The sequence below is a fragment of the Hoplias malabaricus genome, chromosome 3 (assembly GCF_029633855.1).
Source record: "Hoplias malabaricus isolate fHopMal1 chromosome 3, fHopMal1.hap1, whole genome shotgun sequence".
NCBI classification, from domain to species: Eukaryota; Metazoa; Chordata; class Actinopteri; order Characiformes; family Erythrinidae; genus Hoplias; species Hoplias malabaricus.
The window spans coordinates 60,528,023-60,546,277 of NC_089802.1; the positions used below are offsets into that span (position 1 = coordinate 60,528,023).

Below are 18,255 nucleotides of genomic sequence, written 5' to 3' on the forward strand. Positions count from 1 at the left end.
TTTGGAAAAAAAAAAATAGTCATCACCTATTCTTTCTGAAAGGAAAGTGCTAAACAGAGATCTGACATTGATTAGTTTTCCTCCCGTCCAGTTGGCCATTTTCCAGCGGCAGCACATCACACACTAAATCATGCCATGTTTGGGCCACTGACAGGGCCAACAGCATTCTCTGTTTTGTGATTCCTGGCTTGCTCCGACACTGCGGCTCCGGTTCTTGGGCAGTTGCAGGATGCCGATAAGAGGGCGTCGGTGACTGTGTTAAAAGCGGGTGGTCTTTTGTTGGGACGTTTCTGTATTCGGAAGTGTATTTAGTGGTGGCATGATGGGAGATAGTGCTCGATTAGTTTTTCCAAGATCTTTATCAGACATTCTAGTGCTACTCTGATATTTTTTTTTCCCCTTTTCTAACAGAGTCCTTCAGATAATTCTCACACGTTTCATAATAATTCAAGCTGAGTGGCATGCATTTTGTGTAAAATGATAAAATTATATAAATAATTGATTTAAACAATGGCTAAGGCAGACACTCACAGTTCATCAGGACAGTTGATGGGTTGTGCTATTCTGTATCCATCCTTCAGGTATGCTGCCATCTCAAAGGGGTCAATATCGACATAAGGGGTCTGTCCCAGTGTCATCAGCTCCCAAAGAGTCACGCCGAACGCCCACTGTAAAGACAGGACACATTAAGACAAGGAAGATAAGATGTCTGCACTGGGAGACGTCAAGTGAATAAAACAAGACAACAGGAATCCTCTATTACAAGTGAGGAGGAACACAGAGTCAGGTATTTCGGCAAACCACTAGACAATATTTTTATAGACTGGTGAAGAAACAATGTTATCATCATGACAATTTTTAAGATGCATTATGCTCCCTGCTTCCTTTTGCAAATCCTCAGACACACAAACAGCTGAGATAAGATGCAATCAAACACCATTAAAGAAAAAAAAAATCCCACAACCAGCATATTATAGACTCCTACTGATAAGGATCATGAAGGTAACAGGTACGTTTTAAACATATTTAATGGTTGAAATATTCTCTGGTTTTCCATTTGTAAAATGGGCTTATTTTTAAAATCAAGCCTAGACAAGCAGTGAGGGTCTATCCAGGCCTCCATATGCCATCAACAGCAGTTCGCCTTCTCAGAACAAAGCATTCTACACATACAATACAAGGAAATCTGGATTTATTCAACAAAGCACAGGGACACAAAATCAACTGATTTCATATTCTATTTAAGTCCTGTCCACAGGGGTGCGGAGAGGGTTCAAAGTGCACAAGCACATTCTTCATTCTACATGCCTGATGAATGACATCTCTGGTCTCAACAGAACTGCGCTTCATTCGAGTGCATAAAGATATGCTTTACATCTCTGAGAGTGCTCAGGTTAAACAGTTTGGTCAATTATGCAAATATCAGAACTGCAATTCATTTTGAGGAAACGATAGGAAAGGTGGCTATAACAGTATGATCCTTAGTGTGTGTGTGGGGTTTGGTGAAAGGGAGATGAATGACCATCTATGATTTTCTATATACTTTGTGATCTTTACTGGGAAGAATTTGGGCAAAAAGGGAGGACTGGGGTTCCCTGGCTTAATCTTACAAATCTAACTTATTATGATAATCATCATCTGAGTGCGTGCCAATAGACCTTCCGCTACACAATGTGTAAAATGGGTGGTTCTTTCATTACCAGGCCTTACAGTAAAACAAAGATGCTATGATGATGATGAGAACAGACTGGAAGTCCAGTACACCGGGATTAGCCACACAACATTACCGGTTTCTATTTGTATTATGGCAGAAGAAAGCTTTCCTCGCAGGCTGCTGACTCCATCACCAGGCTCTATTGTATCTTAATGAGCAGAGGATCTCCTTACTGTCTCTGGTCAGTGGCCAACGTCAGTTGCTATTGTTCTCTCACACCTCTGAGACTGTAGAGGTCATGAGGCTGACAGCTTCTGGCCATGTGCATGTGGTTGACCAGAGTGCCGGGCGGTGACTGAGTCTTCCTGACCGTCTAGGGAAGTTTCCCTTGGCATGATATTTACTGAGACCAAAATGTACAGAGTATGTGTTACAGCCATAACAGACATCACTGCAGGCAAACAGTTTTCAGGACATACAACCAAATGAAAGTGGCAAGTCAAATGAAAACAAAGCAAATTGGTTGTCTAGCTTTTACTATAAATCACGCATAACACAAAGTATAAAACATGGAGAACCAACTTTACTTTGGGCTCTCTTAATTATGAATTTCAGAAACCACTAACATACAATACAAGCAGTGACTATGACATGACTTGGAAAAGAGCCTATAAACGCTATTAAAAACTGTTCCTATTATTGGAAATTACTTTATTTGCTTATCATTATTCAAGTCCTTGAAAAAAGATTCCACTGAGCGAAACAGGGACTTTGTTGCTGTAGATGTGCAACAACCCAGTTTAACACTGCTTCAGAAAGCAGTTGCAGTGAAGTACATTATATGGAGTCTGAAAGGAGACTTTATTTAAGGAAGTAAGCTGATGGGCTAAGCTGACAATGCGCAAAGCTTTGCCAGGGCCCAGGTTAGTAGACTTGAATAATAGAAAAATATATTTCGCAAACATCTTTAAGTACCAATGGAGGACTGATGAAGAACATATCCGGCTTCCCAGTATTTCTGTTCTTTTTACCACTGAATAAATATAACACTCAACATTAGAAGAAAAAAAGTCATAACTGAAAAAGCAGCAGCTAGTGAAATGAGAAAAATAACCAAAATGATTGCCCCAGAACTAAATATTTCTCGATGTGCTAGATTTAAACAAGCAGAAAATACAATCAACGTTTCAGAATTAATTTTGGAGGTGCGGAGATGAGTTCTCTAAACCCAACTTAAAGGCTTATCATAGAGGAGTTTTTGCTAGTGGCAGTTAAACACACAAAAAAACAACACACCACCCCAAAAACCCCTCGGTGTTCCTTCACTACTGAACACTACTGTCCTCTGACTCCCCTGTCTGAGCAGAACAAGAATGTGTCAAGGCTATGATTTAGAACAATGCCATCACAGCTACTGTAAACATTTAGAAAACACACAGAGAGAGAGTCTATAAACATGAATTATAATGACCTATTAATTTATCTGCGTTCAACTAAATAAAGGATTAAGGGAGTTCAGAAGCAGTGCATGTGCAGTAAATCTGTTGAGCTGGACCTTGTCTCAACCTGTCCACAAGCATTTGTCTCCTGATTACATTTGCTCACAGTGGGGCTTTGTGGCACTGCGCAGGATAGCAGCGATTATGGCGTTAAAATCACTGTTGTTTATATCTACAGCAGTGTAAACAGGGGTGAACCCCCATTTCTAAACAGCTCTGAAAGCATTGCTCATAAGTTAAGCTAATAGAAACAGTGTAATTGTCGCCATGGTAATCGTGTGGGGAAACACCAAAAAGAGCTGCAGTATGCATTAAAGAACTACAATAAATCCCAAAATTATTCATAATGTGTTGCATGGGATTATTACGGGTTCATGAAAGAACTTCACAATAAAATGTACAACATGATGAATGGACATTCTACTAATGTTGTCATGTTTAAACTACTGATCTAATTTCAGCACTCTGCTCAACTCCCTGCTTGAGTGTCAGTAGTGTGCTGTGCAAAACGACAATAGATTATATTTTTCATTAAAACATTTTTCAAAATGTAGGGAGAATAGAGCATTATGAATATTTATAATTGACAATCATGATACTTAAGGTGGAAAAAATCTCAATATAAATGGTGTCTTTACTGTGCAGCCCTGACAGACCCAAAACAAAACCCTAGAGACTGACAGAAACTCTCACCACATCACTGGCACTCGAGAAATCATTGTTGAGCAGGCTCTCCAGGGCCATCCAGCGCACTGGCCTGTTCTCATTATCCCCCAGGCAATGGTAGTCCATGGGGAAAAGGTCTCGAGCCAGTGCATTATCTGTGATCTTCACCTGCATGCTGTCATCAATGCTGTAGAGGGCACACAGATAGACAGTTAAATTATTCTACCTGTCAGTGAGTATGATCTAAATCAAAGGACTGGCTAAGCCCATTGAACTTCACATTTATGGCTCAGGGAGAAATCATTAGATATAATAAGATAAGAAGAAATTAGAAGTAATCCTGGGAGTGGGTCCATAATTTCATTTGCAATTTAGATTCAGCTAAATATGTCATACTTACACACAGTTTCTGGCAGCCAGATCTTTGTGGATGACTTCTCTCCGTGCCAGGTAGCTCATACCACATGCAATCTGTATAGCCATATGAACAAGATCCTGCTGCGAGATAGCCTATAACCACAAGAATGGAGGAGAGGGAAGAAAAAAATAAATAAAAAAAAAATAAAATAAAAAAAAAAAGACCAGAAACATTTGGGTTAAATCTATATTCACAGTATAACAAGGACTACACTGACCACACACACACACACACACACAGAGGGTGGGCCATTTATATGGATACACCTTAATAAAATGGGAATGGTTGATGATATTAATTTCCTGTTTGTGGCACATTAGTATATGGAAGGGGGTAAACTTTTCAAAATGGGTGATGACCATGGTGGCCATTTTGAAGTCGGCCATTTTGGATCCAACTTTTGTTTTTGTTTTTTTTCAATGGGAAGAGGGATATGTGTGAAACTACGAATGTTGGGAGCCTGTGCTAGCATTTCTTCTGCGGTGTTGCTATCAGTGTGTGAAGAGTAGGAGAAGAGGGTTGCCTTGACAATCCAACACAATGGGCAGCACAACACATTTTATAAGTAGCCATAAACTTGTAAATAACTCATGAAAGAATAGAGTTACGTTACAACCAAACACCATTGTTTTTCTTGTGAAATTCCCAATAAGTTTGAGGTGTCACATGACCCCCTCTTCCCATTGAATGCATGCATACATGCATGCATGCATACATGCATACATGCATACATGCATACATGCATACATGCATACATACATACACACATACATACACACACACATACACACACACATACATACACACACACACACACACACAAAAATATAATAATACATGGGTTAAGATGTAAAAACTCCTATGCCAATGCATTAGAGCTTCACATAGGGCTTCACATAGAACTAAGCAATCAGGAGCATTATGTAATAGTGTTGTTATTAATTGGAAAAATTTTGTTTAATTAAAATTTTATTGTTCATTTCTGGAACTGTCCATTTTTTATTTAATATTTTTCCACATTACACCACCAATAATTTGACTTTCCCCTCTAAGCTCAATAAAGTATCTATATATAAATTAGTAACATAAGACGCAACAAGCTTTTGATTTGTATTTGCGCTTTGGCAAGATAGTTTCTGTTATATGATAAGGGCTGGGAAGTTCTGCACTTGGGAGTGTTTATGTATTGGCAGTGTTTATTAAAAAGCAGGAGCCTGATCTATGGAGTTGGATCCAATTCAATATCCGTGCACGAAGCGTTTGAGGAAAACCATGTTAGGCAACGAACAGTGCTCTCACAAACAGGAAAACATTTCCCGGGAGGAAAATACACTTTGAGAGAAGAAAAATCCTTGTTTGAGGACAGTCAAAACAGTGCGGCATACTCCGTGTTCTTGGGTTCTCCCTGTAGTCCACTTTGTTTGTGTTGCCATCACTGATTGTGAAATAATTCCAGATCGCTGACATTCTGAGTTGTCTGTTCATCACAGAAGCAATGCGCACAAATGTATAATGCGCACAAAGATTTTTTTTAATGTAAATAAGCAAAATGAAAATGGAAGAGAAAAAAAAAAAAAAAAAACACTTAATGGGCAAAATAACATCAGGGAACAAATCTTGACTTCTTCTATTCATTCTGGTGGAACTGATCCTGATGTCTGAGCCCTGCCAATAAAAACCTACTACCCAGCTCTGTACATCAACTCAAGATAAGTACAAAGCAGCACTACCACATACTGATCTATTGAGGGACAACTCAAACTTACATAATCCTACCTCCTGTTTATGAAAGCTGCCATAGATTACACATAGGAAAAACATACCCACACACATACTGCATTGACTCAAGACAGAGAAAACTATTTAAAATTCTGACTGTGCCTTGATCTTTTCTGAATATATGGCTAGAGGCAATGCAAAAACATTATATCCTTATGGCTGAGCCATATGTGATGGCCTTTACTGCCACAAGCTACCTAATCAGCAAGAAAAGGCTTAGGCTTGTTTATATCCTGCAAATATGATGTCACAATAGCACAGATGGAACTAAAATAAAGGGGGAGCCAATTAGCATTTAACAAAGTTAAAAAAGCAAATAAGCTCTACTTCAAATATGGGTGTAGATGCATTCCAAACCAGATGTTCAACTTGTCAAGACGTAGAGCAACAAAACATTTGCTTTTTTTTAATTTAATATAAAATTGGTTGATTACCTATTGATTTGGAAATGCTTATGGTTTACATTTTATGCTTGCTCATACAAATTCATATAAAGGAACCACAAATAAGAATCTGTATTAAAGTGAAAAGAAAGCTTTTTCTTCTTTATTTTTTTAATGCTAGCAAGAGCAGGCTTGCTTTGGAAAAATTGTTAGCTTAACATAACACTTGTACATGTGTGCCATTAACAAGCTGACTGATTGAATCAACAAAATCCTGTTCCCGCAGAGGGTTTGATGCCAACTAGCTCAGAGACCCCCTGGGGTTAACCAGCACAAAAGACCGATTGTGCGCACCCTACTCCAAGAAAGCACCTCTTCCTTTTTTCCGCTACTTGATATCAAGCAGGGCTCCACACAGTAAATTCATTGTTCTAAAGAATGCAATTAAATAAAAAGAATTTGAACTCTTCAGGTGTTCTGCTGGAGGGTCAAGAGCAGTTTAATGTGGTCGGCAACTTTTAAAGTTACCACAAAACCACCTTCAAACAGCCCTCTTAAACAGCTGTTTATGTGTGCGAAGGTGGTGAACGGGGCTGTGTTGCCCTTGGACTGTTCTCAACAGGCGGCAAGAACCTAGCTTTTCATCAGCATATGGCCTGTATACAGTGTAACAAAAGGTGTATAATACTTGTGAAGTTGGCTGTTTATGTACTCACCTGAGGGTTGTTGGCCTCAGCCAGCTTGCACTGCCGCAGGAACAGCTTAAGGTTGCCCCAGTTCATGTAGGGCAAAAGGACCATGGGCTTCTCCCCATCCTCGGTACACACATGACTGATGGGCAACAAATTCCTGAAAGAGAGGTGAGGTTAAACCATGTGAACATGCAGAACTGTGTTTCTTGTTCTAAAGAAAGTCTGTAAACTTCAAGTTGTTTTAAATGTTGCTCGTTAATGTGCAAATGCCTATATATTTGCGTCATACTTGCCAGGGATGCAAGTGGGTGTAAAGCAGAATAAGTTTACACAGAAACAAGGTAATAGTTTTACCTTACAAGCGAGATCTTTCACATCACCTTAGAAATGTGACCTGGGATTTAGTCAATATTTGGTAATGTTTCTCTGACCTCCAAAAGAAGATAGCAACTCTGGCCAAAATGTGGACAATTAATTTTCCATAATGGAGAGTACGGATATCTCCAAAGACCTCACTGAACTTAAGAAAATGGGAAATTAAAGAACTGACCATCAGCACTGGAAGCAGTAGGAGTAGCTACTTGTACACTGCAGTAAAATGATCTTGCTTCCTGAAAATGCTGGCAGAAAATGAAGAAAGTTTCCTGGAGAACACACTGTCTTCCAAACAAGACTCTTTCCAGTTTGATTGTTACGGTCTGATCTTTAGATTGACCTAAAAGTGCAACAGAGTTTCTGACACTTGACAGCAGGCAGAGCCTGGCTTCACTGGACAGAACGTAGACCTGGTCCGTTTCCTTAGCAACCAAAAAGGTAGAGCAAACAAAAACAGTTCCAATGAATAGCGATAGGCTAAAACTTCCTATTAAAAGGAACACTCACTCATGTCTGTGCTATATACAGAAGGAATTCGTGCAAAACAAAATGGGACAGTTAATAACTTCAGGGTTTTTTACTTTGGTCATATACTGATTTTATTTTTTTTATTTTTTTTTTCTCTCTCATAACAATGGTATCCATATTTTCACAATTTCTAGTTATCCTCTAGCTTAATACAGGTGTAGCTGAATAAATTAGAACATCATCAAAAAGTTAATTTATTTCAGTAATTCAATTCAAAAAGTTAAATTCATATGTATTCATTATAAATATTTATTTGTATTAATATTGATTATTATGGCTTACAGCCAATGAAAACCCAAATGTCCTTATCTCAGAAAATGTTTATAAAATATAAAACCAACTTAAAAAAAATATTTAAGTTTGAAATTTTTGAAATGTATACCTAATAGTATGTCTTAAAATATTAATAGAATTTAGTTTCTGAAATTCTTAGTTACAAGAGTTCATTGACAAAGGGCACATCACACTTCTAGGAAACAGATTCTGAGTCAGATGGAAACAAAAGGGGGGGAAAAAAAGGAAACAAAATGAATGTGCAAGAGTATGGGAGGAGATTAAATATTTCAACAAGGGAAATGGAAAGGTCTCCAATGATGGCATGGTCACTGCTGTAGGTCAATCATCCTCACGATATTCAGTCATTATACAAATAAACCAGACAAAAATTTCCAACATGAACGTGGAATATGCAGATATCAGTATCATTTATCATTACTGGACATAGAGATCATATAGGGGACAGCCTAGATTTTCAATTAAGTAGTTCGCCTAGAAACTGTGTATGCTCATATTTGTTGGGCATAAATTTCACTTTTAATGAAAGCGGACCCTCATTTACTCTTGCATCAGTTTTATACTTTATCTTAGTCAATTTTTTCCTTCCCTTTTGTTAGTTTTATATTATCAACTGCTGCCTATACTATGATTACTAAGTTTTATTCACATTACATACATCTGCCATGCAGTTAATATACATTATATTAGATTAATACACCTACTGAAATGGGATTTAAACTGGGACCTTCATCTCCCTTTATGTTGCTTGTAATGAACTGTCATATTCAGAGCAATGCTATCAAGTTCAGATGTCACGGACAATCTCATGACTAGTAGGTGTAGGAGCAGAATCAAGTAAGGTTTTGTGATTCATGTCGACCTAACGCAAGGTAATTAATTTAAATTCATTAAGATCCACTTATAGAAAATTTTCACAAGCCAAGGTGCGCAACATAATGCGCAACCTGCATTAGGATCAGTGCCATATCCTGCATAGTGAAGCAGCCTTGCAGTTATAGCAAAATTTTAATGTAGTTAACAATGGAATTTCAATCAATTTACCATTTCATTTTCATTTAAATATAATTCAACAAGATTTATAAATATTATAAATAACAAATACTCTAAATAAAATGTTCTTTTCTCATTTTGATTAAAAAATTACAATAAAACTGATTGATAATGTATTTAGGGGGAAAAGAAGAAAGAAAAAAAAAAAAAAAAAAAAAAAAAAAAAAAAAAAAGTGTGCATATGTAAATTAAGTCCCTAATGACTTCTTGTTGCTGTTGACTTACTGCTTTACATAACCAGCAATCTGATTGGTTCTTATTGCAGGAGGGCAGTACTTTATCTGTTAACAGCAAGCTAATTAGCTCTTTATGCTGGAGGACGGGAATCCATGTTTAGCGTTATGAGAATTTCAACTCTTAACCGTTCCCAAATTTTAAAAGTTTCTGGTTTTACCTCACACAGCACTGTCGTCCTGAAAATGTCCCAAAAGAGCTTTTATCACGTCCCATGGACTATTTATACTGGCCCCAGGACAGTGGTGTCTGGAGCCCTGCCCTGTGTGTGTCATTCATTGGAATCACAGCTCATCATAACGCACAGATCTGATTGGCTGAGTGGCCTCACTTGTGTCATGCAGAAACGCATGAGATTAGTCTGGTAATTTCCTGGAGAGATTAGACTAGAATCACAAGAGTCGTCACACAACTTCAACCAAACACTCTATTCGACAGTTCTTAATAGTTTATCAGTAACAGGTCCAGGTCCGGACTCGGAGCATGGGCTGCCTATTAGTGACCCCTATTTGGATTGTTTACGTACCGATGTCAACCATAGGTTCATTATGTGAATTACTTAGGCACAGTAACAAGTAAGGAGGAAAGTGGCTCTTGTGTGGAGAAGTTTGTTCCAAAAAGGGGAGCAAATTCAGTAGCATGGATGTGGTTTGGTTACAAAATGAGATGTACCACAAACCAGGGTAGTATGTAACATATGCAAAAGCCTGTAATCAACAAAAAGGGGAAACAAGTAATGTTTCATCACCTCAAGCAGAAGCACCCAGCTGAGTATGAGGAAAGTCAAAATGCCACAAGGACAGCTCAATAGTCAGTGTGACCTCTAACCCAAGTAGACAGACTACACTAACTCAGCATAGCATTTTTATTTTTTATAAATGATTAGTTATTTATTTTGAGGTATACACAATACACCAAATCACAAATATACAATTTACCTATTCCCTTTTCTAGTATGAATAAAAAAGAGCATAATTAAATTACAGAGTACCCTGTAATAAACAACTCCCCACTGACACCCCTTGGAGGCTAAAGTGACAAGGTGAGCCAAGGCATTTATCACATTTGTCTTCCATTTCTGGATCAATGAAAGAGAAATGCACCCTATGTAAGACCTTAAATGGAATAAGTCCAAGACAAGCACAAGGTGATAGATCATATCCTCTCTATGTCCTGTTCCCAGGACTCTTCATGTATTTCAATTTCCAATTCCCTTTCCCATGTACACTTAACTTTAGCATTAGAGTGGTTGCTAAAACCCAAGATAATGTCATACAGCTTTGAAAAAATGCCACTGTGATGAGGAAAAAATGAAATCATAGTTTCCCACCGTTGTTCTGGAGGTAAAGAGGGGGAAATTAGGGAAACATTTAGACACAAAATTGAGAGTTAGATAATAGCGAAACAGTTGAGTAACAGGGAGGTCATAGTGAGCTGACAAATTGGCAAAACTATCAAAGACACCATTTACATATAAACTATGAATTGTGTAATAACACACTGAAAATGTTGAGTCCGAAAGTGACGGAGGAAATAAATGGTTGTTATTTAAAGGACCCGGGGAAAATGCAGCTACAAATTTAAAGTGCTGTCTGAAATAATACCACACCTTGAGTGTGTTAAAAGATACCCGATTATCAGTATAAGAGAGGGTTTTTAGGTAAAGAGGAATAAAATAGAGCAGGTATAGAAGATCCTTACAGAATGACAGGATCCAGAAGATTTTAACCAGTAGCAAAGTATATGGATGTGAGCAGCCCAATAATAAGTTAGAAAATTGGGTAAGGCAAGTCCTCCACTAAGTCTATATCTCTGCAATAAGTTTTACAAATCCTAGGTATCTAGATATGAATATCTACTTTGAAGCTTTAATTGTACATTTTAAATAACTTAACTTTTTCTTTTTATATGTATATGTATAAATATTGTGATATTATTTTAGAGCCTTATCGCCCTCCCCTAGTACTCATTTGGACTCCATATTGGCATACCTTCCTGGAATAGCAAACTCATTATAACGCCATCCAAAAAGGTTCAACAATCTGTGGTGTGTTTTAGTATGGAAAACAAAATCAGCTAATATTACTAATTGAATATGTGGCTTCAGTATCCAGAAGGCATGAAGGAAATAAAAGAATAACATGTAGAATAGGTCTGGCAGCATATAATCAATTAACATGAATAAATGAAAGGATGAATAAAAGGCGAATCTGGTAAAACCTTAAATGAGGATTGTAAATGTAGAGTAAATTTATTCTTTAGGCTAAGCTATATTCTATAATACTGGCACAACATTCACAATGTTTCCTATGTCAATGCTACGCCACTGCAACACTCATGCACTGTACAAATGCAATATACAACCTTTTGGAATTGCTATGGCTTCAACTAATCCTTACTAAGACTAACCACTAGCCACATGTCACTGTACTGGCAGTCCCAATCACGCTCAGAGTCATGTAGGCATTAAGTGAACGATGAGTGGTTGCTGACACAGGAAATCTTGAGCACACAACCATGTTTTGAAGTGTGAGGTCTGTGTAAATTTCACTGCAAGACTGTCAGAAACAATCCCCTCTGTCTGACCGTATTAAAAACACTCTGACTAGCTGTTTCTTTACAGCTTCACAGTAAATGGTGAGTGTTTTTTAACACGATGCATTAAAAATATATATATTTTTAATAATAAATAATAAATATATATTTATTATTTCTTAAATTATTCAGTTTTATTTGTTTAGTTATGAGTTTCAGCCTCTCAATAATGTTCAGATGAAGCTCACATGCCCAAATTTGTTCAAAAAGTGTTTTCATAGTGCATATATATATATATATATATATATATATATATATATATTGTATTGCATTTCCCCTGATGTACCAAAATCGTACTGAACCATGAGGTCCATACGGTGGTCTGCACAGAACAGTGACCTTTGTGTATGCTTTCGCCCCTACTAGCCACTAATATAGACTAATAAATGTACAAACAGATTGAACGATGTGAAACAGCAGCCACTTTTGGCTCCATAAAGAACCTTGTTTGTTTAAAAGATGCGAGTGTGAAGAACCTTTTAAATATTTAAAAATCCATCATTATCTCATTTACCCTATTAAACGTTCAGTAGAACCCCGGAAGTCGACGGTAATCCGTTCCGGAACTCGCGTCTACAACTGATGCTGTCGAGTTCCGAATCGAATTTCCCCATAAGAAATAACTGAAAACCGATTAATTGGTTCTCAGCTATCAATTTTTTACCATAAAGAGAAAAAAAAAAAAAAAAAAAAAAAAATCGAACGACGCAGAACGACGCCGTAAACTGACATCAAGTAGCGTCAGTTAAGCTCAACATGAGCGCCGTTTGTTCACAAAAGTCGCGTGGGTCTAACCATTGTTACACTTATATAGCGCCTTTCTAGAGACCCAAGGATGCTTTACAATCCACACTGCTCAGAATGCTCAGAACACTCAATCCACACACACACAATGGTGAGAAGCGGCAGCCCGACCAGGAATGACTGTCCACCTGGAGGACTGCATCGGGCACTAGGATTTTCACCCAGAACAGAGTGCCAATCCACATCTGGGCACACACACATACAGACATTCATTCACTCACACACCAGGACATTTCTTAGAGAAGCCAATTCACCTACCCTCCATGTTTTTGGACTGTGGGAGGAAACCAGAGACCCTGGAGGAAACCCACGCAGACACAGGGAGAACATGGAAACTCCACCCAGATGGGACTTGAACCCAAGATCCCAGCGCTGAGAGGCGAACGTGCTAATAACTAAGCCACCATGCCACCAAGTAGCGTCAGTTAAGCTCAACACAAGCAGTGTTTGTTTACAAAAGTCACATGGGTCTGGCTGAGTTTCAAGTTTTAAGGTTGACCTCTGAGTCGAAGTTCTCGACATTTGGCATCGACTTCCGATTATGTCGACTTCCGGGGTTCTATGTATTAGCAAAAAACAGTCCTTTATGGAACCAAAAGTGGTTGTAAAAGTGCCTGTATTTTGACGTTGTAGTGCTTATCTAATATGCATTTCTTAGCTAAACAATATCGTCATCATATACATCATGTTCACCACTTCATTTCATGCATTTAAGCAGTTTTTACAATTAAATCTCAAAAGATCAGGGACCAGATGGCCATATGTTGAAGAAACCTTTTTATGGGTTAAAGATTCCAATAAAACAAATGAATGAACAAAAGACTGTGCCTATGATTCACCTGTGATGAAGGCCTCGCAGCTTACAGCTCTCTGTCAGCATCATAGTCACCTGAACCTCCGAGGCATGATCTGCCAAAAAAAAAGCAAGAACCAACATGGCATTAGAGTCATTAGTTATCTAAATCTTTAGTCATAATAATATGTTCACAGCAACATGCCTTGTCAGAACACTATCTGGGAAACCTAACATTACAACATGTTCCACAGTAACAGTGTGATGAAAAATACCAAGAAATAATTGTTTTATACACACACTAAATGATATTTTGGTCTCACTGCATCCTTCAACTCATTTCATCTAGCTTCTCAGATGGTAAGGAGAACGTGCTACAGTTGAGTTCACAAAGGTCTGAGTTTATCTCAAAATGCAGCTTTTGGCGGCTAATCATGCTTATGGGGATTTCTGCATTGTTTCCTGTCCCATGGGTATGGATGGGGGAAGTTAGTAGGTTTGACATGTCTGAGAATGGCACGGGCACATTGTTCAGCAATTGGCACCAAACACAGGGTAAAACAGGGCAGAAGGGCAACATCAATTCATGAGTGTGCGCACTGTTTTTCCTTTGGCAAGGAACTGATGTGAAAATATACTGAAAATAATGTGATATTTCTTAAAACACAACAACTGAAGATCTCCTGACTGTAATTGACTAGTAGATCAGTATTTTTGTTTACACTTGCAAACCTGAACTGAAATGATTTATTCACTGAACTTTAATTGCCTCTATCAGTTCTGATGCACAGATGAGGACAATACAGGTGACATACATCAATAAAGGAAATAAACATGTGGTACAACTTCAGATGAAAAAATATGGTGTCTATTTAAAAAATAAATAAATTCATTAAAATGACTACCATAACACTGTACTTATTTTTTTTTAATTAAAACTTAAAATAGATAAAATGTTTTAATGTAAAATAGTTATTTGGTAAAATAAACAAACCAGAATAACCAAAATTATGGCTTTAATTACGATATGCTGCTGTGCTTTGTAGAGAAACACATGCAGAATTTCATGTGTGCAAGTAAAACATCCATAAAAAATGATGGGTGAAATGTGATTATTGAGAATTGTGTACAACCTCATTTCCCAAAAAGCTGGGACACTCTGTAAAATGCAATAAAAGCAAAAATCTGAGATTTGTTAATTCTCTTCAACCTTAATTGGTATATTTAGAACACGTGTCAAACTCAAGGGCCGCGGGCCAAATGTGGCCCACCATGTCATTTGATGTGGCCCATGAACTTAAAAAGATCTGACTGACTGCAATCTAGTGGCTTAATGCCGTCGCTTCACGGGTAACAATCGGCATGAATTGTGGGAAATAGAGCTTATGGTCAATGCATGCTTTTAGATTTAATTATTAATTATTCCGCCACTAATTCTAAAGCATGCATTGACCATAAACTCACTAATTATGTTGCCAGTTTACCTTCTTAAACTTTAAGTTTGTTTACTTTTACTAAAAGTCCTTTTGTAATATTAAGATAGTGCTGTATCAGGTGTTATGTGAAAATGCTTTTGCTACACAGACCAATTTGAGGTCCCTTTTTAAGAAGCTTGTTAGACATATTCTCCTAGAGCAGAAAGGAAAATGGTTTTGAACACAACCATTTAAACTGAAACACAGAACTGGCGAGTGGAGTGCAGAAATGTAACCTGCTGCAACATGTGGAACTGGATGGTGCGTAATTCTGGTTAGAATGTACTCTACTTTGCATAAGGCGCCTTGTTTGTTGTTAATAACGAAATAAAATGACACCATTTCTTACATAACATACACCCACACTAAACAGCATGTGTTTACAAGAGCCTCAGCTGCAGCTAGCCCATAGTTAGCTTCCACTGAGGTGTCACTAGCCGTCTCCCCCTGTTTGTGCAAGTGACTGGGTAACGGCAGGCTGTGATGGAAGTTTGTCTTAGTGACTGAGAACTTATATCCCTGCATTATAAGTGAGTTTTTCAAATCTGAAAAAAATTTCAGCCAGTGTTACAGCATGGGCCAGCACCAGTGGTATGAGAGTAAACTCTGAGCCTGCAGAAAGCAGTGCATCTGCTTTCTGCTTTCACCATCATGCTACTCTGATATATATTGCCAGTAATTTGGAAAACTACTGTCTGTTAAAACAACCACAGCATCAAGGAATGCAATGTGAAGCACTACTACGCAAAGAAACTGCAGCTAGTTCTCTCAACTAAGGCTCATTTCAGAAGGTCCAAATATCAGTGGAAACGTGTGTCCTTACCGGATACACCCAAGTATCCCATGCCAAAGACTGAAGTGGCCAGCTACACCGATATCAACTGTAAGTGCAACACCTTTGATAATAAGGGGTGCAATCACTGCCGACAGCACTGCAGGCATATATAAGGACCTCAAAGAGACAAGCTTTTTTCAAAGCAACATATTTTTCCTGGAAAATCTGTAGTTATTCCAACAAGACAATGCCAGGTGTCTTTAAAAAAAAACCCAGACAATGACTGTGATTGTACTCCATGCAGTTCAGATATATCTCTTCCTGTGCATCATGAAGAGGAGAATCAGATGATGGTGACAAGAGACAGTTGAGCAGTGGAAGTTTTGTATCAATCTAAAACACTTGCAAAACGAACAATTAGTACCCCCAGTTACAAAAAAAAATTAAGATAAACAAAGTAACGTTTACATTTAAAAAAACAACAACAACAACGTTACTCTGTTTTTTGTTTTTAATTCATGTTACAAACTGTATAACTTTTTGGAAATGGTTATATAAGAACAGTCTGTTTTATTAATAGTCTGACATAAGGCTGGGCAATAATTGATTATATATAAACAAATGTTACAATAGCAATGACATGAATTTTAAACACATTTTAATAGTTCAATATACATTAACAGCATCTGTCACTGACTGCCGTTCATTACAGAGCACTGCCCAGTTCACCGCCCTCGATTTTAAAGTTAATTTAAAAATATTAATATTGACAAAACAACAAGAGGTTTATGTTTGACGGTGATGTCATATGTCTGGTTAGTTCTGGGCAGTTTTTCTGTGGCTACTATATTGTTTATATTGATATTGTAACACATTTTGACAACATCGTCAAGCCTAGTCTGAGATATGATCATTAGTATGTTTAATAAGGTAGGCATCAGTGCTGATACTGATTTGTATGTGCTTGGTACATCAGTAGTTCCAACACTAGTTGATAGATAAGAGAAAAATGACAAATGTACCTTTGACAGTTTTCACAAATACTTGTTTCTCTTTACTGGGGTCTTTCTCATCAAGCAGAACTCCGTGGAATATACGTCCAAATGTTCCTGTGAACACACACAGTCATTCAGCTTAGATGGCAAGTATAGAAAGAGAGAGGAATGCTACCATTCACAATAACACACGCCCCCTCAAAGACATGGTTCAGTGCTCAGGAGTAATACGCATTCATGCTTATCATAACTTTAAAAGGTAATCTATCCAGGGCTGGGTGAAAATGCAAACAGCGGCATGTCCAAACAAATGTGTTGTGTTTGACCTGTGTACTAAATGAAGCAGGGCACTGTTTTTAACACTGTTGTGAAAGCAATATGCCTCGACTCTTCCCCATTGTTCTTCTCCAAGTGCATTGCTAATTAGCGTATAATCAGATTTTTTTCTGTAAGAAAGAACAGTAGGATTATTTAATATATAAATTATCACCTTGCAATTTTGAGCACTACTGAAAATTGACTGACTGGATAATCAAGCAATAAAAGGTCTGATTTAGTCATCAGAAAAAGTTTATCAAGTTAAATTGCAGCATGTGTGTGGTCTTAATTTTTTTTTCTTTTCACTGAAACATTGTCTTAAACATAAACATATAAACACTAGGTAAGATGTTATTTTTGGGCTGCTGGGCTCCCTGTACAGTTTCAGAGTGTAATTCAAATTTATTATATTCTTCTCCCAAAGTTAAATAGTAAAGTTTCTGCAGTGCTGGGCCCAGAGAAGAAACAATACGAGATGGCTTTTACATGTTTGTGAAGAGAAAAAAAATAATATAAAAAAATTACAAAACATAAATAAAATAAATAATACTACCTAATGTTATTTTAAATTACTGCTGCTCTCCCTCACTGATTGGGACATGCAGGCTATCATATCAGTATGCTGACGCAAAAACCCACATCAGCTCCTACATTGGTTACACTGAACTTTTCACTTTTTAAAATATCTATCTGTAAATACATGAAAAGCTCGGCAAAATAGTGAATAGGAAAAATAGTGAACACCGTCACTAGCCTCCACTAGCAAAAAAACTATTATAAAAAATAATGCTTCTTTTATACACAGGATGAAGGGGGGGAAGAAAAAAAAAAACTTGCAAAGTAATAAATTAACAGATTATAACCATGCACTAATAGAATGTTGTTTATCCCCCCCCCCCACCTAATTTCATTCAGTCAGCCAAAA

General features: G+C 37.5%; 1 protein-coding gene across 4 annotated transcripts in view; it reads right to left on the reverse strand.

Moving 5' to 3' along the window:
• Nucleotides 1-18,255, reverse strand: part of ryk (receptor like tyrosine kinase) — a 66,415-nt gene that overhangs the window by 2,679 nt on the left and 45,481 nt on the right. For all 4 annotated transcript variants that reach the window (XM_066665542.1, XM_066665541.1, XM_066665540.1 and 1 more), the window contains 6 exons: nucleotides 17,040-17,126; nucleotides 13,814-13,883; nucleotides 7,116-7,248; nucleotides 4,220-4,329; nucleotides 3,847-4,006; nucleotides 532-668 (listed from right to left, as the gene is read on the reverse strand). In XM_066665542.1, coding sequence (XP_066521639.1) covers nucleotides 532-668; nucleotides 3,847-4,006; nucleotides 4,220-4,329; nucleotides 7,116-7,248; nucleotides 13,814-13,883; nucleotides 17,040-17,126 — 697 coding nt within the window. The remainder of the gene's footprint in view (nucleotides 1-531; nucleotides 669-3,846; nucleotides 4,007-4,219; nucleotides 4,330-7,115; nucleotides 7,249-13,813; nucleotides 13,884-17,039; nucleotides 17,127-18,255) is intronic.